The sequence below is a fragment of the Delphinus delphis genome, chromosome 9, assembly GCF_949987515.2.
Source record: "Delphinus delphis chromosome 9, mDelDel1.2, whole genome shotgun sequence".
NCBI lineage: Eukaryota > Metazoa > Chordata > Mammalia > Artiodactyla > Delphinidae > Delphinus > Delphinus delphis.
The window spans coordinates 77,863,581-77,887,895 of NC_082691.1; the positions used below are offsets into that span (position 1 = coordinate 77,863,581).

Consider the following 24,315-nt stretch of genomic DNA (forward strand, 5'->3'; position numbering starts at 1 on the left):
TTATAATTACCTAGATTCATTCTTATTTCAAATCTTCTGTAATCTTTGGGATGTTTCAACAAGAAAGCCTCACTAAGGTAATAAAAATATTTTTTTCACATCTTATTCCTTCTAAATGATAAAATAATTAGCATCAAACTGTGTATAAACCATGTAAATTAAAAACCATGAATGGAGTTAGGAAGTTATATTAAAACTTGTTTTTTTTCTGATTTCATTGAATCGAGTTTCACTGAAGAAAAATGAAACATGTTGGCCACATTCCCTTTTTGACTTCCCTACATTAATTGGCTTATTGGGTTCTCCGCTCTCTTCTTTGCACAGAGCAAGGTTTCATAAATGCATGTTGACACGCCCACTGTAGGCTTACGCAGAAGGGAGGATTAATTCTCCATTGTGTAGCAGTCAAGTCCTATTCAGTGGTTTGTCTGCAGAGATCAATACAGGGTCTCTAAGGCATGATGGCTGGTTCCCTTCACTCCTGCTAGACAAACAAATGCGCCTTTAAAAGTCAGTTCATGAAAAAAGCTTTTTCTAGACACAACCAGCCCTGGGTAAAACTTTCAAACAGTCCAAGTTTGGACTTCAATGCTGCAGGCTTCATTGCTGGGCCCTATTTCCTTCTTTGAACCTTTCTTTCCCCATTAAAATCTGCCTTCAAGAAACAATTTGATATATAAATTTAATCCCAAAGAGATACAAATGAGTTCAAAGGTTTAATGTGTTAGCACTCTCGAGAATAGTTGTACTTTAGCAAAGAGAAGAATTCTTAGGCAGAATAGGTTGCTCGTCTTGGAATTTAAGTAATTCAAAGAGCATGAGAGACAGGAAGTTGTCAGGAAGGTATCTCAGCATCATCAGAGGAGGGACTTATTCCACCTCCTCAGAAGACCATCCCTGCTGCTAGGAGTTGCCTGGGAGCCTCTTAACAACGTATCCTTTCTTTTGATTCTTTGGCTCACTCCTTTTTATTCTTCTAGACTCAGTTCCAATCTGCCTCCTTTCCAAATACTTGTGGAAGTATTTCCCAAGTACACTCAACTCCCGAGGAATTCCCCAGTTATTTCTATTATGGTGGTAGTCACTTGTTATTTCCTGTGCAGGCTCTCTCCCTACTAGAAGTCACTAAGGACAAGGACTGCTGCTTTTAGCTCTGCCTTCCCACACTTAGCAGAGGTTTTGGAATATAGTACATCCTCCTCCCACCCTCTGTAGCAATATTATGTAAAGAGTAGACAGCAGGAATTCCCTGGCAGTCCAGTGGTTAAGACTTGGGCTTTCATTGCCATGGACCCAGGTTCAATCCCTAGTCGGGGAACTAGGATCCCACAAGCCATGCGGTGCGGCCAAGAAAGAAAAGAAAGAGTAGACAGCAAGCCAACAATCAACCTGTTTCCCCTTTCATCTGCTTTACACTCACTGACACCAGTAGTGATGGAGGGGATTGTGATGGGAAAGGAGCAGATGAGCTGGGATACAGAGGTTCCGCTACTCTCTTCCCTCCACAAGGTACATTTTTAGAGTCAAAAATTACAAAATGGGGGCTTCCCTGGTGGCGCAGTGGTTGAGAGTCCGCCTGCCGATGCAGGGGACACAGGTTTGTGCCCCGGTCCGGGAAGATCCCACATGCCGCGGAGCGGCTGGGCCCGTGAGCCATGGCCGCTGAGCCTGCGCGTCCGGAGCCTGTGCTCTGCAACGCGAGAGGCCACAACAGTGAGAGGCCCGCGTAAAAAAAAAAAAAAAAAGAATTATAAAATGTTTGAAGAAATATGTCTAACAGTATTGAGGAAACATTTAGTTGAATGGTTTCAAACTCTTCTACAGGAAAACAACACTTAACCTTTCCGTAGTGAGTTGATTACACAAAGAATGGCCCCTCTAAGTCAGAGGTTGATAAAATACGACCCACACGTCCAGTACAACCCATCTCCTGTTTTTGTACCACTTGGGATTTTAGGAGAGCATTTACATATTTAAATGGTTAGGGGAAGAAAATCAAAAGAAGAAGAATATTTCTTGACACATAGAATCATATGAAATTCAAATTGCAGGGCCCATAAAGTTTTTATTTATTTATGGGCACAAATTTTTATTGGATTATAGTTACCCTCATTCATTTACGGATTATCTAGGCCTGTTTTTGCACTACAACAACAAAGTTGAGTAGTTGTGACAGAAGCCATATGTCCTGCAAAGCCTAAAATATCACCATCTTGCCCTTTACAGAAAGAGTGCTCTGAATGAGCACGTTAGGAACAACATAGGCAACCTAATGACATTATTTACCTCTCATTTAAAAATAGTTCAGAAATAATTGAGAATGAGGAAAGGAGATTCACTTAGGGTTGAAGAGAGTAAACCATTGGGGCATTCCTCCTTAGTGTGAATAGTAGAGGTCTAAACAAGATAATTAACGATGTTTCCAGCAGAAGTTAGATCAGATAGAGCTCAATGCAAACAATCACCTTAGGCATCTTGAAGGTAAGAGAAAATATACATAAGTATTTAGAAACCTGAGATAATGAGAGTTCAATTGTTTGTTTATTGCTCTAACTTCCTTCCTTAACCGTGAGATCTTTGGGGAAGAAAAAAAAAACCAAGTGTTGAATTTATTATCAGTATCGAAGTACCTCACTCACTATAGGAACTAGATAAATTTTTGAGTAAGAAAGGGAGAGAGAAAAGAAAGGAAGAAAATGTATTTAAGAGGAATATTTGCTTTTAGCTTTTTTCATTTACTTTAACTTATTTTTTCTTTTTTATATGTGGAAGTTCACTACTTTAAGTAAAAAGCACTTCAAGTGCTTTTATCCAAGCAGACAATTTTATTTGTATGTATAAAACCACAAGCAAATGTTTCAAGGAATATTTCAAGAAATGTTACTTCTGCCGTTTCAGGTTTCAGCCTCATTTTCTCATAGTGAAAAATCAAGCACCATTGATCACATAGTGACTGCTTTTAGAGGTTAAGGCCCTGTGTTGTAAAGGCTTTACAGCCGTAAATAAACTCTCATTAGTGGTAGAAACATCAAGTTGTCAAATTTTAAGAGTATTCCAGCTTTCCATGTTATTGACATCTATAAGGGGACCACTATGTACTTTTTAATTTAAAGCAGACATCGTTTATTATTTTATTGCCAAAACCCTCATCCACAATCTTATATTTTCCTTTAAACATAAGAATATATTTTCTGTACTTAAATTTAAACTAACAGCTAGGCTCTGACATGTTTAGCTATAGACTTTCATTACTAGAATAAAAAACAACAACAAAAATAACAACAACCAAAGCAGATACTTCTGCAACAAAGAGGCTGACAAGCAACTAAACTAATTGTGGAACTCTATTCATTTTGGAAAGTAATTTGGTTTCACATCTATTCACCTGCCCTTCAAATATGCTTTAATTTATTACTAATGGCATTCTCAATGATCTGTTGAAGGATACAAACTCTGAAATGATTTATTCTAATTAAGAGCCTCTTGTCAGCACTTACCACAAGACTTGGAAGCCACAAGGGACCAGCTTTTATTACACATTGTGCCCAATTTCATACAAGTAGAACATTTTCCAATCATCTGATCTAATTGGACATCTTTATAAGATTGCTTTATGTTTGGCATTTTTTTTCTCACTCCGTCAAAACAGATATTTTAGTTCTTCAGCTTATTCTCAATTTACGATGGATTGAAACACACATATTTGGTAGAAACTGAAATACCTCAAGCCTGCCCTAGAAGAAGGTCCAGCTGTCCCTTAGTCCTTAGGGTAGGAAGCCTGATGTGCTTGTGATGTTTCCAAAAATAAGATGGCATGACACATGGCACTGCTACCCAGAGAGTTCCTATCAGTCTCACTACCAGGATTCTAATTCTGGTAAAATGTAATTTGCTGCTTTTTAGGGGAGCTCTGGAGTCAATCAACCAAATAACAGCTCTGCGTCTGGGTCATAACATCTTGGAATCAGAACGGACCTTAGCAGTGAGCTGTGGTGAAGTGGGCAGAGACCTGCTTTGGGGGGAAAAAGCCCTGGGTTCCAGTTGGATCATGCCTTTTACTAGCTACACCCTAGTGGTCTGCATTTCCCAGGCTGGCTTGTGAGCTGATTTTTTGCCAAGCAGGCCAAAGGGAGATTGGAAGGGGATGGAGGAGGAACCAGGTTTCCTTCTCTGCATCTTCTAAGGCAGCAGTTAGCCCTTTTCAGTGGCTCTTCTTCCTTCCCAAAGGCCTGGTAAGGACCCAGCTTCCATCAGGGTCTCTGCCCTTGAGCTCAGCAAGCTTCCTCCTCCTTTGCCCCTGCAACCTCATGGTGGAATGCCTTCGGGCTGCTGTGACCCCCTGGGTTAGACTCCAGTCCTGTCTCAGCAAATCCACCTCCACCCCGCCCCCGCCACCCCCAAAAAGAATTCCCTTCATTAAGTCCATTCTGTTGTAAATACTTGAGGTCCTTTCTGTTTTCCTGCTTAGACCTTGAATACAAACAATACTATTTTAAAAGTAAGGTATTGTGCCTATAATCTAACCTCATTTCCAGAAAAATTAAGTACATAGGAACATACAAAAAGATGTAAGAAAGTATTAGTGTGCTTGGAATGTGAGATATATTCTGGAATTTTTTTAAATTTTAATTTCTAGTTTCAACTTATTTTTACATAATTTGTTTCCTCTTTTTCCTTAAAATAAAACTTCAGGAAAATAATGTTTTATAGAAGTTTCTTTTTAGTTGGTTTATGTTTTAACGGGTGCACCTTTTTGTTTCATTGTAAATTTTTGAAGCTAGATCCTATCACAGGAGAATTTTCATATAGGAATCTGACCAGTTAGGACTATAGAGGTAGAGACATGTATTTATTTAAGACCCTCTTCATTTATGTTTATCAGGATATGCCTTAACTTACATAGGTAATAGAAAAAATGATCATTCCATCAATGCTTTAATCTCCTAAGAAGAGGGGAAAGAATCTAAACACAAAATGAATATAGTATCTTCATTCAATTTTAGAAAATAACTTTATCTCACACTGAACAGAATAGAATTGTTCTCCAAAAGCATCTTTAATGTAAATATAGGCCCTTGGATTCTCCTCAAAAACAAAGTTTGTTTAAGGATATAGAAACTTTCTAGGTTAAATTGAAGACCAGAATTTTAGTGGAAATGCCTGGCTGTCTTTGGGAGGTTAAATCACAGCTTCTCCAATCTCACTTCCTATTATATTTAAACAGCTGTGACTATTTGCGTGAGGCATAATCATATTAAATTATTTTTGCTTAAAGAATTTTGGAATTTTTAACAGGAAAGAAGTGACTTTCCTGGTCAGTGACTGGGCAGAATGATGCATAGATAGGGAGGTTACAAGGCAGACATCTGACCTGGCTGTATGCCTCGTGAGAAACTGTTCGGCGCTAGTGAGCTCCAAACTGGATTCTCACCTTCACTACAAGACAGGAGGAGCCCAGCACCTGCCCAGGATGGTCAGCTGAGTGAGGGGTGCCAGGCCATTCATGGAACTGCCACTAGATCATGCTATAGACAGAATGTGCCCCCCCCCCCAAATTCATATGTTAAATCCTAACACTCACTGTGGTGGTATTTGGAGGTGGGGCCTTTGGGAGGTGATTAGGTCATGAGGGTGGAGCCCTCATGCGTAGGATTAGTGGCCCCAAATAGCTCCCTCCCTCCTGCTGCCATGTGAGGACATGCAAAAGGACAGCCATCAGTGAACTAGGAGGTGGGTTCTCACCAGACACTAAATGTGTCAGCATCTTGACCTTGGACTTCACAGCCTCTAGATCTACAGAAATGACACAACTTGTGTTTGCTGCGCCACCTTTTCCCTCATACACTGCTGCTGCCAAATCAGAACCTAATTGCCTGCAAGACAAGCAAGTCTTGTCTCCAGTACAATTAGAATTGCGTGCGTTCTTTTTTGTAAAATTTAAAGAGTAGGTAATAGGAGGCAAAATTATCAAGCCTTCCTGGGTGGAATTAGAAACGAGATGTGTTAGGTCATTACTGGATAATCCGTATTTTTTAAAGTACAGTTCAAAATAAAATAGGTAAATACTTGAAGACATCTTAAAGGTCTCATGAGGCCTATAACAGCTAACAGGTTTTTAGACTGTGTAAACTCAGGTGGAAAAAAATATTAAAACTTTCATGATAAACATCTCTACTTCATGCTTTTATTTAGCCCAACTGAATTCTCCTCTAAGACTGGTGCTGCAGGCAAAATCCTGGGGACCAACTCCTCCTTCTTCCAGTGGTAAAGGCACTTCAGAGTCTGAATGCATTGTAAACAATGAATAATTTTGGTGGTGTTAGCAGAGGAGATCAGTGGCTGGTTATAAGAAAACAGACTTACGAGCAGAGCTGTCAAAATGGCACTGGGATTTGGCTCCCTGGGTGACAGCCCGCAGTGCAGCAGCAGTGACTTAGAACCAGGAACAGTGGGGAGCTTCCTCCCACAGAGTTACCTTTCAAAGGACAGCTGCAGCAGGTAACTGAAGAAAGTTCCCAGTGTGAGAGCAGCTCTGACCGTTGAAGATGAAACCCCTTGGGATGCAAAACCTGAACACACAAGAATTTGGAAATTGGTACCATCAGCCCAGAGCCAAGATGACCAGGTATTTGCAGGGACCTTGACTTGCTAGACGGATTAACTTTCTTCTGGTGGAAGATAAGCATATCTCCTCCAATATACTCCCAGGGCATAACCAGAAAGGACTTTGTTTAAAAAAATGGGTACCAAACAATGACATTTTCAGAGAATTGCTGATGCTCACTATCTAATATTAGCAGCATCCTCGAGAAGACTAGAGAGATGTGGAAGGACTTAGCCATTTCCCAGGATGATATGTGAGATTCAGAGAAGCATGAGTCATATGTGTTCAAATTGCTGGGCACTTGAGGATTGCGAAACCTGTCAAATTTGAAGGGATTTGTATTTTGAAATTCCGGCCGGATACATGTTGGTTAAGCATGTGACAATGGAAAGCCGGTTGGAACTGAAAAGTGTCAGGTCTCTTGGCTTCTCTGTTCATTTTAAATCATGTAGGTTAAAAATAATTTCTCTGGGTATAAAAAGTAAGGTTAATTGACAGTGTAGAACTGGGTTATTCTGGGCATATCATCTAAGTATCCGAAGAGGAATTTAGACAAATTGAGGAGATGAGATGGTGCTGGGTGTGGAGAAGAAAAGGAAATCTGATCAAGAGAAAAAGAGCAGGAAATGTGTACTCTCCTTCACTCCCTCCCATATTTATTGTTTACCATCAAACCTCTCCCTGCAGGATTTATTTAAGCAGTAAACATTTATTGAGTTTCAACTATTTGCTCAGCACTTGGACAAGGTGTGTGCTAGACTTGGGTTTATAATGGTGACGTGATCCTTGACCTCCTGGACCTCCTAGTTTAGTGGGAGAAAAAAGACCTGTAAGGGCTTCCCTGGTGGCGCAGTGGTTGAGAGTCCGCCTGCCGATGCAGGGGACACGGGTTCGTGCCCCGGTCCGGGAAGATCCCACATGCCGCGGAGTGGCTGGGCCCGTGAGCCATGGCCGCTGAGCCTGCGCGTCCGGAGCCTGTGCTCCGCAACCAGAGAGGCCACAACAGTGAGAGGCCCGCGTACCACAAAAAAAAAAAAAAAAAAAAGACCTGTAAGAAAACTAATTGTGCTCTATTAGTTGCAAGCAGCATGGGAGGCATTGAAGAAGGAGGCTTTACTCTTACTGGACAGAGAGAAAATTGTCAAGAAGTTCTTCAAATAAGAACCAATGCCTTTAAAAAAATAAAGAAAGAAAGAACTGATGCCTGATCTTTGTCACAGTAAATTAGTTCACCCAAACGATTTATGCAAAGGAGAGTATTCTAGAACGAAAGTGTATACAAAGACATAGAGGAATGGAGGGAGGTAGTACATTTCAGTAATAGAAAGTTATTTGCTCCAGTTAGAGCGTGAGGGGTATGGGGGTGAGCAGTGGAAGCTGGGGGCCAAGTCATGAAGAGCTGTGTGAATCATGCTAAGAAGCTGGCGCTTTTTCCTGCAGGTGATGGAGAGACAATGAAGGCTTTCATGCAAGAGAATGACATGATCAGACTCTAAGATATGTGAGGGTGAAAGGATAGCTTCAGGCAACAAAGACTAGGATCCAAGAGCAAGGGAAAGTATTTCCGGTGGTCCCACAGCTGGGAAAGCCAGCTCCAGGGTCGTTTTGTTTTTAATACGCATGCCTCACAATAATCAATTGTACATATATTTTCATAACTTTTTTAAAAACGAAGAATAAAGTAAATGTGAGAATGGGGGCTCTGACAAGACTACTTTGAAAATAACAAAGCATTCTTTAAAGAAGACTATAAAGGCTTTTACTGATGATATTTATTTGGGTAAAAAATGTTTTATTAGGATATTGGGTAAGGGTCGTATGGTTTATTTGCAGCCTTTAAAGTCTCATTTGATCATTTAATAGGCTAAAATCAAGAGAAAAAATAGAAGACAGAAAAGAATTTGTGTTTGAAAAGGGCACAAGCTGGAGGAAGTTAGTGAGCCCCTGAAATCTTGTGTTGAGAGCTTAGTGTACAAATGGGAGTAAATGTGCCGAAAGAATCTGTCCTTTCCTCAGTTTTCCCCTTTTCTATACACAAACCCAATCCTTTAATTCCCCCTAATTTTTTACACTAAAAGCCTCGGTTAAAGGGCTCCTTACTGAAAATAATGCTTCAGTGATATTTCACATTACAGAAATGTACGTATCTTTCTACAGGAAATAGAAAATGCTGTCAGAATTCTGTTCCCTCTTTTTGGAAACACCCTAAACATAGATAATCTATGACATTGGTGAGGTTTTGTCCTGTTCAGCTTTCCAGAGGAATAAGATGCCCAAAATATAGCCTAAATATTGAATGTGTGTAGGCAAAGATAAGGAATCAGTACAGGCAATTTTCTGGAAATAGTTCTCTCTCTCCCTCAGCTTGTGAAAACCAAGAGATGCTGATTTCCAAACTTTCATTTAGGTTTTTATGCCCCCTAGTGGGCATTTGGTATTTCTGCAGTTGTAAAATAATGCTGGGATTTTCACAGCATTTCCTTTGTGCAGTGTGTTCAAACTGTTTATACTGACAAAGTGATATGTCCTTAAACATTCAAACTATACATTTTAAACATTATTTTGACTATTACACTTTCAATAATTTTATAAAAGGTCTGACAACCTTCAGGAAAATGCCTGTGAAGACAGAAACTATCATAGAGTTCCCTGACCCACCTGGATTTTACTCATGATTCCTTAAGAATCCATGGACTCCTGGCTAGGAACCTCTAATTATGGGAATAAGGGCTTACTCTAGCTGCCCCTTTCATTTAGTAGATGCTAAGATTATTAATGTTGTGAACAGTGGAAAAAGTAAAAACAAAAAATACACTTAAAAAAATTAGTTCAAGGGGCTTCCCTGGTGGCGCAGTGGTTGAGAGCCCGCCTGCCGATGCAGGGGACACGGGTTCGTGCCCCGGTCCGGGAGGATCCCACGTGCCGCAGAGCGGCTGGGCCCGTGAGCCATGGCCGCTGAGCCTGCGCGTCCGGAGCCTGTGCTCCGCAACGGGAGAGGCCACAACAGTGAGAGGCCCGCGTACCACAAAAAAAAAAAAAAAAAAAAAATAGCTCAAAATTTGGTTTAGATTTAAAGAAACAGGAGAAGACAGAGAATACTCTAAATAACTATATGTGTTAGATAATCAAAAACAATGGTCAAATTTTCCACACAGCTAGGATAGTATAGTGACTGATCCTGCAGGAAAAGAGGTGGAAACAAAATCAAGGCAGCTTTTTAGGCAAACATTGATTTTACCGTGTCAAAGTAATACCAGGGCCCCTCTGGCAAACAAGTTCTGTACCATAAGCAGGTGTCATATAGCAACACTTTTAAAAAAGCTGTTTGCTATTTACACACATTGCAGCTACTGTAAAAATTATCCATCAAACTGTGATCCTTCTAGAATACTAAGTTGATGGCAGAAAAATTCATGAATAACATAGCTACTGAGACCCTAAGGGGTAGAATTATTAGTTGAGAAGTGATCCAGCTTCCACGTCAGAAGAAATTATTTCTCGGACTTCTCTGACTAGCAGTCAGGTCTAGGAGAAATATTCAAACGCAAAATCAGTAATTAAAATACACACACACAAACACACACAAACACACAATCAGCTAAGTGCTTTTACCAGGATGTTATTATACATATCACTTACTTTTATCTAATTATTTAATTAGATGTCTTAGTCCATTTGGACTGTTATAACAAAATTTCACAGATTAGGTAGTTTATAAGCAACAAAAATGTATTTCTCAAGAGTCCTGGAGGCCGAGAAGTCCAAGGTTATGGCGCCAGCAGATGCTGTGTGGTGGCGGGTGAGGCCCATTGCCTGGTTCACAGACGGCCCTTCTCTGTGTGCCTTCACGTGCCAGAAGGGGCTAGGGAGCTTTGTTGGGTCTCCTTTTACAAAAGCATGAAGCCCGTTCACGAGCGCTCCACCCTCATGACCTAATCATCTCCCAAAGGCCACCCCCGGACCCCACCGCCTCCTAACATCATCACAGGGGGCATCAGGATTTCAACTTATGAATTGTGTATGGGGTTGAGGGAGCATGTAAACATATCATAATCGTAGCAGATACCTAGTTTTCAAATACGTCTAACCCCAAATCCTGATTTATGTTCCATACAAAGATCTTGGGTTTTTTTTTAATACTAATGTAGTAGCCGAAATATAGTATTTATTGAACTAGCACCTGCTGGATGCAACGTACAGGATGTCCTGGACTTCAGTGCAACTGCACAGAATCCATTCACTCTGTCCCTTATACGTAGCAATTTAAGACTTTTTCATTGTAAAAAAGAAAAAGGGAGAGCAAGAGATTGAGTTACAGTAAGCCTCAAGGTTTATTTTCAAATCAGCATTTCCTTCCTGTTATACGAAGATCTTTTCTACCTTTATAATTATTCATAAAATTCCTGGGTTTTGTTTTCTTTCTTGGTATCCATGGGAAATAGTTTCACAGATGGAAAGTCATGCCTTAGCTGGGGAGGTTTGCCTTATATAACATTTCTCCTTTATCCAATGAGCCTACGTTTATACTCTTCAAATAAAAAGAGAAGAAAAAATAGAACTGTGTGCATAGGACTAAGAAGCTAGAAGTATTGTGTTCACACTGTGTTAAAACAGTCAAGGAAATTGTTCTCCATTGGAGATCTAAATGTTTTTAGCCATATGATTTCTGGAGACATGCCAAAAATGGAAAATTTGAGTAGATATTAGTAAAATTTGGCTTACACCGTATTATGCTTAAAAATTATTTAGACTTTCTATCCTATTTCAGTATTACTTGATAAATTGGGAAGATGGATAGTTAGATTGATAGACAGATGATATATTCATTCTATCTGATTGTCTGAATTAACCAGATTTACCACTTTTGGGCATTGAATGCATGCCAGAATTCAAGTACTTAGCATGAAACTTTTGGATAATATTAGAGATTAAAATCTTCTAGAATCAACGATTGAAACTCTTCTTGAGAAATTGGTCCTCCACTCAATATGATCTTTAACATATGGCAAAATATGTAATTTTAACCAAGTATTTTGGGGCAGTAAGTACATGTTTAGAATTAACATTTTTATGTGAATGACACCTCCATATTGTACCTTTTAACTGATGTAAGGAGGAAAGGGAGCAATAAACATAAAGTTTGGCAGATGTTCAGGGTGAAAAAGGAGCAGAAAGAAACTGGAGTGACTCTATATGGTGAATGTGGGAGAAAGAAGGAAAAGATAGAAGAAGCAGAGGAAAGTAGAAGTATGGGGAAAGCTTCCCTTCCATTAACAAAGCTCAAGTCTACTCATTTTTCATTACGTAAAACTAATTGGTAGTTTTTCTTTTATATCACGCTATCCTCTCTACTGTTTTCTTCTAAATTTTAAGAATTCAAGATTTATCTTATTTGACTTTAGACGCCCCTCATACTCTTTGAATCAATTTCATTTAAATATAGAAAAAGATGTCTCTGTGGAAACAAAACCACATCTACGTAACTTTCTAGTGTAACTCTTTTTGGAAAATGGATTTTTGAAGACTTGAGGCATAATATTAAATTCTGAAGAAAACAAGAGTAGAATATATAATACTGCTGGGCTTAGCATAAATTTAAGAATAAGGAGTTGGGAAAAGTGAGGTGTGTTTTTATATGATAAATAAAAAATAAAATACCAACCGGCAAACGAGTTGCCTAGGATGAGAATAATCATTAAAAGATGGCAGTACTGGGGCTTCCCTGGTGGCGCAGTGGTTGAGAGTCCGCCTGCCGATGCAGGGGACGCGGGTTCGTGCCCCGGTCCGGGAGGGTCCCACATGCCGCGGAGCGGCTGGGCCCGTGAGTCATGGCCGCTGGGCCCGTGCGTCCGGAGCCTGTGCTCCGTGGCGGGAGAGGCCACAACAGTGAGAGGCCCACATATCGCAAAAAAAAAAAAAAAAAAAAAAAAAAAGATGGCAGTACTGTAGGCAATACGTAAACTTTAAAGTGATCATTTGGCCACGATAAGTGTCACTTCGCATTATGAAGTTTTCTATGCTACGCCTTTCCTTCACTGAATTTCAGAGATATGATTCCTGAGGTCTGTAAGGCTATTTTGCTTCTTACTACGAGTTGGAGTTTGAATACTAGTCAAAAGATCCTTTGTTGAACAAAGGAAAGCACCTGGTTTGCCAGAGAGCTATTTCCCATCCCTAGCAGATTCTGTGCTCAGTTACAAGTTTGCAGGTAAAAATTACCCATTTCGATTCTCAAGGTCGTTCCCAAGTGAGAAGAGAGACCAAATGGACAATGTAAGAACAGATACAAATCACACTGAGCATTTTCCATGATTCTCCGACCGAGTCAAATGAATGAAATGTGCTTCGAATATTACAAATATCAACAGCAGTTTAATCTTAATAAGGACAGGGGGCCAAGGAGAAGAGCAGAGAGGGTAGTAGATTCAGTACCAAGGGGTGTATGGAAGGGGGCAGCAGGTGCTCCTTTGCAATCACCCAAGCCTTGGGCTGTCCTTGCATGAGTGATCACAGGGCAGCCTGGACTACCTTAATATCCTGCTGGTTCCTCTCCCTTGTACTTTCACCATCTCCCTCAGCTTTGGCTACCATCCTAATTTCCTGTAATGTGTGAAAGATCTGTCTTTCCACCCAAGAGTAGAAAGATGAGAGATATTCCCACCAATGAGCACTGTACTCTCACTGCCTCTTCCCACCGTAATCATTGCGGTACTGGTCAGTCATCTCAAATGTTCACTTTCTTGATTGTGAAGGAAATCTGGATTACAAAACAAACATGACAAAGGTAAATAACAGATATAACTGTATTTGATGCAGATTAGCATGGCTATATGACATTAAACCACCCCTTTTGTATCTGTTATCTCTTTCCCCTTATGATCCTTCTAGATAGGAATTTGCTGCCTTTCAGCAAGCTGGCTTATATCCTTACTTTCTCCCCTTTTGTTACAACACGAACGAGATATTTCATTTTACCCATTTTCCCCCCTCTGAGTAATGAGTTCAGTTTCGGCTTTATTCAAATTATAATCTCTGTTTATATTCAAAAAGGATTTACAGTGATTATTTTTCTAGTTGAATTCCAGGCACCTCATCAAAAATTGCTTTCTCAGGGAAACTTGCTTTATCAGTTGGCCCAGAATCCCTTTGACTGAATCCCTCAGAATCTATTTTCTCCCTTCTTCTTTTAGGCGTGGCCTTTCTAAGGGCATGATTACCCCCTCCCTATCACCACCATCACCTGCCATCTGAGTTTACCAATCTCTCTTCTTAAAGTCTTACTGAACTTTGGGTTCAGTTTAGCCCTTAATTTTTTCTAATAATCACAAGTATGCTGACCTTGCCCACTGGATGACATAGTGAGCCTAAAATACAAAAAGTAGTTAATAAATAGTCATTTTAAAAAATCTCTTAGAAAGAGGCAGGAAAAACTATATGATGGATTCATTTAGCTATTTATTTTAAAAGGTTTACTTTAATTATCGATACATGGACTTAATGCTTATCTTCTCTGGCTATAACAAATAGTTGAGTTTTATTTACTTTCCTTTTTGAGAGACACTTTGTAGATCCTAACTGTTAAACGTTAAAATCAAATCTCCTTTTTGAAAAGCTGTTTTTAAGTATGCATGTACATATGGGGAATATGTGTGTTATAGATTTCTTCAGAGCTCATGCATAGTCAGTGCAAAAAGAAAGAAGATATTTATAAATTATCGCCGGGCACTCATGAACTGTGGTGAACATGGTAATTGGCTCATGTGCGCAGCAATGTATAAAAAGTTGATCTTCCACTGGCCTATCCTTATGGTAAGAAGGACCTCAGGCCTTTTACGCTCACCTTGTAATTTCCTTTAGTTTTGACTGTTTCCTCACTCACATAATCTTCAGATTATGATTTAGCTTCCCCGATGGACTATGGAAAGAGACCCTGTTTCATGTGGATGCAGCATTCCAGTTCTTGGGTTGTTTTTTTTCTTTTACTGTAAATTAATACTGTCGTCTGATGCCAGAACCGTGTGGGAATTTTAGTTACAGTGAATTAGCTCAACTGCTGATCAGACACTGACAAGAATGAGTCACTGAGCCTTCAAAGCAGAGGACTAGAGCCTGGAACGGGGTCACAGAATGAAGTGCTAGTCAGTACAACCTGCTGTCACTCTCAGCAGCCTTTCCTGGGCCAATTCTTCTGCAACTTCCATCTCCATATTGACACATAAATGTGTTCCCACAAAAAACAATGCTAATTAGAATGATCGTTTCCTAGATCACCCTTCAAGATACAGTGTATCCCCAGGTACTGTCAAACTCCCTAAGTCTGGATTCCAGTATCTGTGCCCTGTTCCTAAGGACTAAACTCTCAGTGCGCTGAGCACCCTGGAGCCCTGAAGCAAGCAGGGAGTAGCTGGAGCTCCAGAGGTGCAGCTGGGCAACTTCTGCAATACTATGATCAGAAGATCTCTTTCTTGAAACTAATAGAATATTATATGTCACTTATATGTCAATTAAAAATACATATATCAAATCGATATGTTGTCCACCTGAAACTAATATAATGTTATATGTCACTTATATTTCAATAAAAAAAGACCTCCTCCTTGACCCCCTCTCCAGGAATGAACTCTTAGAAGAACTCTATATCAATAAGGTAGAGAAAATATATTCATTTAACTAATATTTATTAAGAACCTGCTTTGTGCTAGTGAGATACAAAATAGAACAGCTCCAGCTTTATCAAGGTTATATTCTCATGTCAGCAGGGCGTGTGGGGAGCTAAAGAATAAACACATGAACAAATTAGGAAGTTTCATGTGTTAATAAGTACCGTGAAGATAGTCAAATGGGAAGGTGTTATAGAGAAAGACTGGGGGAAAAGAATCCCACTAAGGGGAAAATGGCCAGAAAATACCTTCTGGAATGGAGACAATGAAGTCTCAACCTGAATAATGATGATCTAGGGGCTGCACATGTGATAGAAATTCAGATGGCCAATGTGGCCAGAGGATGGGGAGCCTGGTGGAAGATGGCGTGAAATATAGCCAGAGACTAAAGGATGTAAGCCGGTGGAGACAAGAGTGAGGAGTTTGGATTTATTTTAGTTTCAGGTTTATTAGAAGTTTTAAGCAAAGTAGCAAGAGCCCAATCTCCATTTTAAAAACTATAACTCTGGCTGTTATATTGGTATGAATTCTAACGAGGTAAATGTAGAAACGAAAGTTCAAGTAAGAAGCAATATCCATGGCTCTGGGAAGCGATGATGATGGCTTAGATTATTGTAAAATGGAGGTTGAGGAAAGAAACCCGGATGGAATATAGTTTGGTTTGGTCAGAGGCAGCAAGACTAGCTGAGAAATGAGATGCAGGGACGAAAGATGGGTGGCTCTTTCTGTGTTGATATATGAGCAACTGGGTGGTTTGTGGTTCCGTTTAATTAGAGGTGGTAGACGATGAGAGGAACAGATTTGAGGGGGCTGGAGGAAGCTAGGGAAATAAGAGTTCCTTTTTGGCTAATTTAAGTCTTAATTGGTTCTTAAACATCTAGCGGTAGGAATAATCAGAGCAGAACCCACTGTCTGATTTTCAAGATAGACATCAGGGTGTCGATGTAAATTAGTGTATCCACAGCATGTAGATAGTTCTAAGCTATGGGACTGGATAAAATCACATAGGGAGAGGGTTTATACAGAGAAGATAAGAGGCTGAGACCTAAATTACTCCAAAATTTAGAAATCAGATAAGGGAAAGGAGCCAGAAAAGAAGATGGAGAAGAAGCAACCAATGAGGTAGAAGGCCACTAAGGAAATTTGCTAACGTTGAAGCCAACAGAAAGTATTTTAAGGAGAGAGAAAACCAATCAAATACAAATAAGAGATTGAGTAAGATCATCATGGCGAAATGGCCATTGGATTTCACAAGTGAAGGTTAATGGGACCTTGGAAAGTTCACTTTTTTAAGATATTATATCTGATGACAGGAATGTGATGTACCACTTTTTCTATTTAAATTTCATAACCAGTCCGATGTTGAAAAAAATTAAGTGGAAAAGAGTGTTATCTAGACTATAACATTCAGCATGGAAATGTTGACTATAAGTAAATGTAAAGAAAAGTGTCATGTGATATAAAGGACAAATTAAACAGTTCTCATTACATCATCTGGCTTAAAATATTTTCCAGTCAAAGCAATTTGTAAATGTTAGAGTCAGTTTCTGCAAAGTTGAAAGGTAATTTTTATACTCAGATATTCCTAATGTCTAGTTTATTGAAGTCTTAGGCCATGTATATTTTAGCCATGAGGTAGAGATACATTGGTCCAAAAAATCATTTGAGTTAAAGCTGAAAACTATTTGTAGCAGATAGAAGTAACTTTCTATGACTTAATATATTTTTTTCTCTAACCCAAGGTATGGTGACATGGTACCAAAAACCATAGCAGGGAAGATTTTCGGATCCATCTGTTCGCTGAGCGGGGTCTTGGTCATTGCTCTGCCTGTCCCAGTGATTGTATCCAACTTCAGTCGAATCTACCACCAAAATCAACGAGCAGACAAACGGAGGGCACAAAAGGTGTGTATTCAGTTCTGTGCAACCACGATTTAGTGTCTCCCATTTTGTATAGTAAGCTTTAAAATCCCCTACTGGCTATTCAGTGTTCTGGATGTGGTCGATAGTTGCATCAGTCAGCACAAGCTAAATCATACTATGGTAAAAAAGAACCTTCATATCTTAGTGGCTTAAAGCAACAAGGAGTATTTCTTCATCATGCTACAGATTGGTCTGGTGATAGAAACTCTGCAGTCATTCAAGCAGGGTGTAAAAGGACACGATGAATCACACACTGACTCCTCAAACCTCCTCCTGGAAGTGGGCCAAATCACTTCCATCTCTACGGCCTTAACCAAAGTAAGTCACATAGCCGTGTGTAACTTCAAAACAGGCAGGGAAAGACAATCCTCCTGTGCAACCAGAGACAAAAGGAAAGAAATATTTGGTGAACAGCACTAATGATAGTAGTAAAACCAAAGATAGATTCTTGGCAAATTTTATGAGAATCAGATTTCTTGATCTGATTCATCTAGTCTCTGTCCATCAGGGATCAAGCTGCTTCCAGTAGACAGGGGCTATTAAAGGGCACCGAAATAGGTCTCGGATGTCCAACATAGTTGACACAGGAAGTAGGAGGAATTTGATCATTAGTAGCTGAGTTTTATTTTGGGCCCAGCAGTTTACTGTTTCTCTGAACTTCACATCAATGAACTGATTTCAGAGTAAACAGGTTGCATACTCCTTTGTGAAAGCAGGAAAACAATACCTACATCACAATAAGATTAAGATTATATGTAAATGTATATAAATGTATATAAGCATATCATAATATTAACAAGGTTTAACATTTACTGGTGGCTTCCTATGTGCCAGGTATTGGTTTGATGTTTTTTTTTTTTAATAATTTATATAGTCTTCTCAACAAGTCTAGAAGTTAGTTACCATTATTATTCCTATTTCGTAGATGAGAATTCTAAACTACCCAGGATTTGAGAAATTCTAAGGTTGCATACCTAAAAAATTGGAGAACTCTGACTCAGTCCAAGGGATCTGGCTTCCAGGTTCATACACTTGAACACTAAGATAGATGCCTCTCAGAAAAACTGAGTACAAGAGGGAGGGGATATGGGGAAATATGTACATGTATAGCTGATTCACTTTGTTATACAGCAGAAACGAACACACCATTGTAAAGCAATTATACTCCAATAAAGATGTTAAAAAAAAGAAAAACTGACTAAATGTTAGCACACTTCCCCTCCCCATCCTTTGTCAAAATAATCACCTTGAGAGTCAGGGCCCTTGTTACTTAAAAATAATTATGGAAATCTCTTTTATAGTTTCCTTGAGGCTATGGTGCTAGATTTCCAGGATTCTTCATGGATACTGTATCATGTCCTTTAAGAATAGATTTATTTTTTTAATATCAAAAAAACCTTTCATAACCATGACTAAAGTGGATGTACAGTATTGGCTATAACTCTAAAATATCATGAGAGATTTTGGTGCAGTTCATAACTGGCTTTGTAGGTAGTTCTAGAACAGGATTTTAAACGTGCTTTCGAACAATGTGATCTCTTTAGTAAAGCAAAAAGTATGCTTTATACTTCATACAGTATAAAATATAAAACCTCGTAAAGTAACTCTTGGGGAAGTTCAGGTTAACCAACGTGGTCACACAGCATGTTGTCCAGAGAATTTGTTGACATCCATTGTCAGAGGTCTGCTTCCTTTAGCAAAGAATCACTCTTTTAGCCTTGTAGTTTCTTGCTTTATGGAATCCCCCATTTTTGGACAGGTATCAAGCCTTTAACGAATTATTATAGAGAATAGTAATAAATAAAACTGATAATCCAATAAACAAGGCACCCTCTGGGCAGTTGTAGTCTCAGGCAGGGCACACTTTCACAAGCAGAGATGGAGGAATTTTGGCCACAGTTGGCCTCCATCAGGGCTTGTCATGTACCACAGCTGTGGCTCTGCCCACACACTACAGTCTCTCTACTGGGTACACACAAGTGCATCGTTTAAAAATAACAGAAATCCTACAAAAAGCATAGCTCTCCAGCATCCATCCATCTCCAGTCTAGAAACAACTTCTTTAATATAGCCACCTATCGTTCATTTTCTCAATGCCAAAAAAAAAAAAAGAGCTACCTGCATGAAAACTGTTCAAAGTACAAATCTGATTTTCAAATAAACCAGTCTTCAAAATATCTGTTCTTTTTTTAAATTTTGTCATCTGAAACAAGCAAATCAATATAGAAAATCTTAGAATGTTTTAGAAGCTTTTTTATCTAAATAAATTTAGAATGTAAAAATAAATAAATATGATATTTTAAAGTACACTAAATTGAAAAGCATGATTTATGAATTTTTTATCTTTAAAGTATCTCCTGTATTCTAAGTTTCTGCCATAATGCAATGAATTTTAATATTGTGACTACTAGTATATAGAAAGTCAAATATAATAACCTAATGTGATATGTCCAGTAAATAGTCTGTGACCAAAAACTGAACATAGTCATCTAAGAAAGAAAGGTGGATATGGAAATAAATAAGTTACTTACCAAGGGATATTTTCTATTTTCCTTCCCAAGAAATTTTTTAAAAAACCATAAACATTCGTTAGGCTAAGATAGTTTCGATTTATCTGGAACTGGGTGATTTGACAAATATCAGAGTTATGCAAAAATAACCAGCTGATTCAGTCAAGCAAGATGTCCATTCAGTAAAAGTGTCAGTCAAGCTGAATAATAAATGTTACAAAATGCTTTTTTAGACCAGAATTGTTTATGTTTAGTCCCATTGACAGCACCAAGCTCAAGCAAAACCTTATACACAATTAAAATAAGATAGTCTTGCATATCTGCATTTGCTCTTTTCAATTAAAATAGCAAGTGTTCAGTATCTGAAGAAAAATCCTCTTCTACACACGCACACACACACACACACACACACACACACACACACCAGAATATAATGGCAGAATGTGGAGACATTCGGTCTCTTTTCTTACTCTCTTCAAATTTCTGAATCTTATGTCCCGAGTCCTGCATCCTGAATGTAACTTCCCCTTGACAGACCAACTCATAGGCATTTCTCTCTTCCTCCCAAATCTTACGTCACTTGCTATCTCTATTCTCTATTTGGCAATTCTGTTTGACTTTATTTTGACTTTTATCTTTTTATGAGTATTATCTTCTTAGCCAAAGCTTAATATATCTTGAGAGCATTACCGTGTCTTGCATTTTAGTGCCTTATACTTATTTCCATTTTTTAATCTACTATTTCTGGTATTCTGGTTGAAGGCCAGCATTCAGCAGACATTTGGCATGGTGTACCACAAGACCAAGTAAACCAATTAAGTCATATAGTACTGTAGTAAAATGAAAGAAAAGTCGTGGATGAAACTGAGATGGGAGGTTCTTTTTCTAACACAGTACATGACTTAGCTAAATAGCTATTCTGTCTCTAAAACAACTGTTTCTTTTTCCCTAAACTTAGAACTACTTCTGTGGTAGTGGTTGCCATAATATGTAGGTTTTCCATTATGGAAAATATGTCATTTTCCTTTGTTGGACAGTATTTTTGGGTAATGTACATGTTTCATTTATGAAAGAAAGTAATATTTCCTAATACTGAGGCTAAATGCTTGGAGAATGACATAGGTGAGACTAGTAACTATGATATAGGCAATATAATTGCATGCAGTGGTTGCAAAAAAAAAAAAGAAAGAAAGAGGAGGGGAAGGTTGAGGGAGGAAGGGAACCAAAAAAGGCAAATATATATTTGCTGGAACATTGAATGTTCCAGGAGCCCAGTGAGACTTTAGGACTGAAGTTTCAACAATACCCCTTTCTGGAAACCAAATGTATATTTATATTACTTATTTCTGAATTATTACGTCAATTCTAAGTCATTTCCAAATGTGCTTGTCACTTCCCGTTGTTTTATTGAGTCTGTTCTGAAATCCTGGCTGCACCATACAGCTTGAAGTTAAGCATTTTCTACCTTCCAACTTCATTCTCTAGTACTATCTCAGTATTTTGAGTCATCTAAACACTATCGTGCCAACCAAGAGTGAAACTTGTCTATTTTTCCCGTCACTTATAACTATGATCTATGTACAGTTTTATTTTAACCTGGAATCAGCACACACGAAGAAGAAATTCACAGAGGAAGAGAGAAGGGATGGGGTTGAAGCCAGATGATATCTTAATGCTATTCTGCGAGCTTCCAACATCTCGGTGCTACTGTCAAATGCTGTGGGTGTGGGTAAAAGGGCACCTTGGTACAAATGTGGAGGGAAGTTTGGTAAAACCTATCAAACAAAACAAACACACACACCCTTAGATCCAGGAATAATGCTGCTTCTAGAAATTTGTCTGCAGATCGGCTCATCATGATGTTCCAAGCAGGCAACATTTCTTGTATTAGCAAAAAATGCCTTAAAAGTTAATTGTGGTTGGCCTGCTAGCTAAATGATGCTTCTCATTCGTACAGTGGCATATTACACAACCGTAAATAAATGAGGTGGCTTTATGTAGATATGGGAGGAGTCCCACTTGTACTAAATGAAAACAGCTGAGTGCAGAAGAGTGTGCAGCATAGTCTCCCGAGTAAAAATGTATGCGTAGGGCTTCCCTGGTGGCGCAGTGGTTGGGAGTCCGCCTGCCGACGCAGGGGACGCGGGTTCGTGCCTCGGTCCGGGGGGATCCCACATGCCGCGGAGCGGCTGGGCCCGTGAGCCATGGCCGCTGAGCCTGCGCGTCCGGAGCCTGTGCTCCGCAACGGGAGAGGCCACAACAGTGAGAGGCCCGCATACCGCAAAAAAAAAAAAAAAAAAAAAGTATGCGTATATACATAGGAATATATATTTGCTTTTATATGTCTAGAATATTTCTGGTAAGATTCTCTAGAAATATTGCCACTGGTTGACTCTGAAGAACAGGAGTAGGTAAGTCCAGAGAGACTTACTTGTTTTTCATGTACTATTGTAGTCTCAAAATTTTTGTCATATGTATATATTCATTCTCCATTTAAAAAATCTAGATAATTAAAATTGTTCTATTAAAAAGAAGATTCCAGGGCTAGAGACTGAGATAGTCTTCCTCAGGGTTGTTTAGAAAGGGAAAAGACGGAGTCATTACAAGTAAGTCCTTACCCAAGCCACTCCAGTTTCTTCCTTACATACACTCGTTATATGTGTCACACGAAAAGAATGGTCACCAAAATAGAGCTTCCCAGGAAATGAAAACCAGACTCATACCATGACAGTCTGGGGCAGATATACAACAGCAGTTTTAAAGTAGAACAGAATATCAGAAGTCCAACCAGTAGACAAAGTGGATAAATTTAGGGTAGTGGTAAATTTTTTTTTTTTTTAGAGAGCCCATGTTGTACAGCGTCTACACTGGTCAATTTAACAAAAGAATTGCAAAAACAGAACTTGATATTTGAGGATGCAGATACAACTGAATAGTTTTCTTTAAAGGAAGGACTGAAGGAAGGGAGAGAGGAAGGAAGGAAGGAGAGCGGGAGGGAGGCAGGTAAGAAATAGAGAGGAGAGGGGAGGGGTGGGGTAGGGAAGAGAGAAGGAAAGAAAAAAAAGAAAAAAAAGAAAGGCAGTAGCTTCCTGGAACTTAGTTACTAAATTTAAAAGAACATTAGTTTAAATGAAAAGAAGTTGGCTGTTGGTTTGCTGGGTCTTCATTTCATTAAGTTACTCAGATTGGGATAAGTGAAAATATAAGCCGTACTGCTATTTTTCTCTTGATACAATTGACAGAAACAACACTGAAATAACGTGATCTTAGTGTAAAGATTTAATTACAATTCTTAAACGTATAACCCAACTCCAAAGTAGTTCATCCATCTCACTGATAAACGTTAACTAAAATAAAGCACTTCAATGGTGAAAGTTTACTCTTCAGTAGTTACATGTGAGAAGCTGGCATGCTTTTAAAAATATGTGTGCCGACAGTAGGATTATGTAAGAATGCACTCAGTGCTTTAAGAAATCCAGTCATAGATCTTAATAGGACATTGCTTCTTCTTCTCTTACAGAAAGCCAGACTGGCCAGGATCCGGGCAGCTAAAAGCGGAAGTGCAAACGCTTACATGCAGAGCAAACGGAATGGCTTACTCAGTAACCAACTGCAGGTACGAGTCAAGCATTTCGTTTCCTTTAATGTTCAAATTATTGGTGCAATATTGATTTAGTTCTACTTAACCATATAATTTTATTGTGGGTAGTTGCGAAAATGGCTATGAAACAACAAAGGTGTCATCTTTTAATAACCTCACCCTGTACCATCTTTTCTCTTTTTTTTTTTAAGAGGAAAGAAATGTGTCTTTACTAGAACTATCCACGAAAATTGTTTTCTAACAATGGCATCCCAGGCGGAATACAATGACTGTGTATGTTTAGTATACAGATTATGGTTTATAATACCATATTTGCACAAAAACAAACCAGGACTCCTTGGATATATAGCCAATTCCATGCCTGTCGCCCTGGACCTTACTGGCTGGAGGCTAGAAGCTGGGCTATGAAATATTGCCAGTGAATCATGATTCCCATTCATGGTCGGGCAATATTTCTGCACTATCTCACAGAAACTTGGGAAAAGTCAAAAATTCTCAACGACTCAAATACCTAGGTTGGTTTTTTTTTAATTTCAAAATTATGTACGCTCCTTAAAGTTCATTTGAGTGGCGATGCGACGGCGGGAGAGTTGACAGCTGTCTTGTTTTACTTCTTACTGAAGAGGGAACACCATTCTGTGTTATAAAGTTCACATGGTATGAAATATAATTTGAGAAACTTTACTTTTACCTCAAAACTCTCTTTTAATTTTTAGGATTCCAATCATCTTTACTAACATAATAGCTTTTGTGTACGTAAGCATGAAGGTGGTTTCAGGATTATCTAAGTACTAGATTAAATATTATTATCCCAGGCTTTCAAAGGTAGCTGGGAGATGAATGAGTAAAAGAAAATTAAATTTTCAACTCATGGAGGCAAGTCTAAAAGGCCAGACCGCTAATTTGATGAAAACGTAAATGCTGATTATCAAACTCAAAAGCAACTCTACATTTGATCCATTTTAGTTAAAAAAATAAATAAAATGCTGCCATTTAATCTCAGGAAATAGGCCAGAT

At 38.9% G+C, this 24,315-nt stretch overlaps 1 protein-coding gene across 1 annotated transcript in view; it reads left to right on the forward strand.

Annotated features, from left to right (window-relative positions):
- KCND2 (potassium voltage-gated channel subfamily D member 2) overlaps window positions 1–24,315 on the forward strand; it is a 468,413-nt gene that overhangs the window by 438,393 nt on the left and 5,705 nt on the right. Inside the window, exons 2-3 of the mRNA XM_060019963.1 lie at window positions 17,007–17,169; window positions 23,218–23,319. Of these exons, the coding sequence (XP_059875946.1) occupies window positions 17,007–17,169; window positions 23,218–23,319 (265 nt within the window). The remainder of the gene's footprint in view (window positions 1–17,006; window positions 17,170–23,217; window positions 23,320–24,315) is intronic.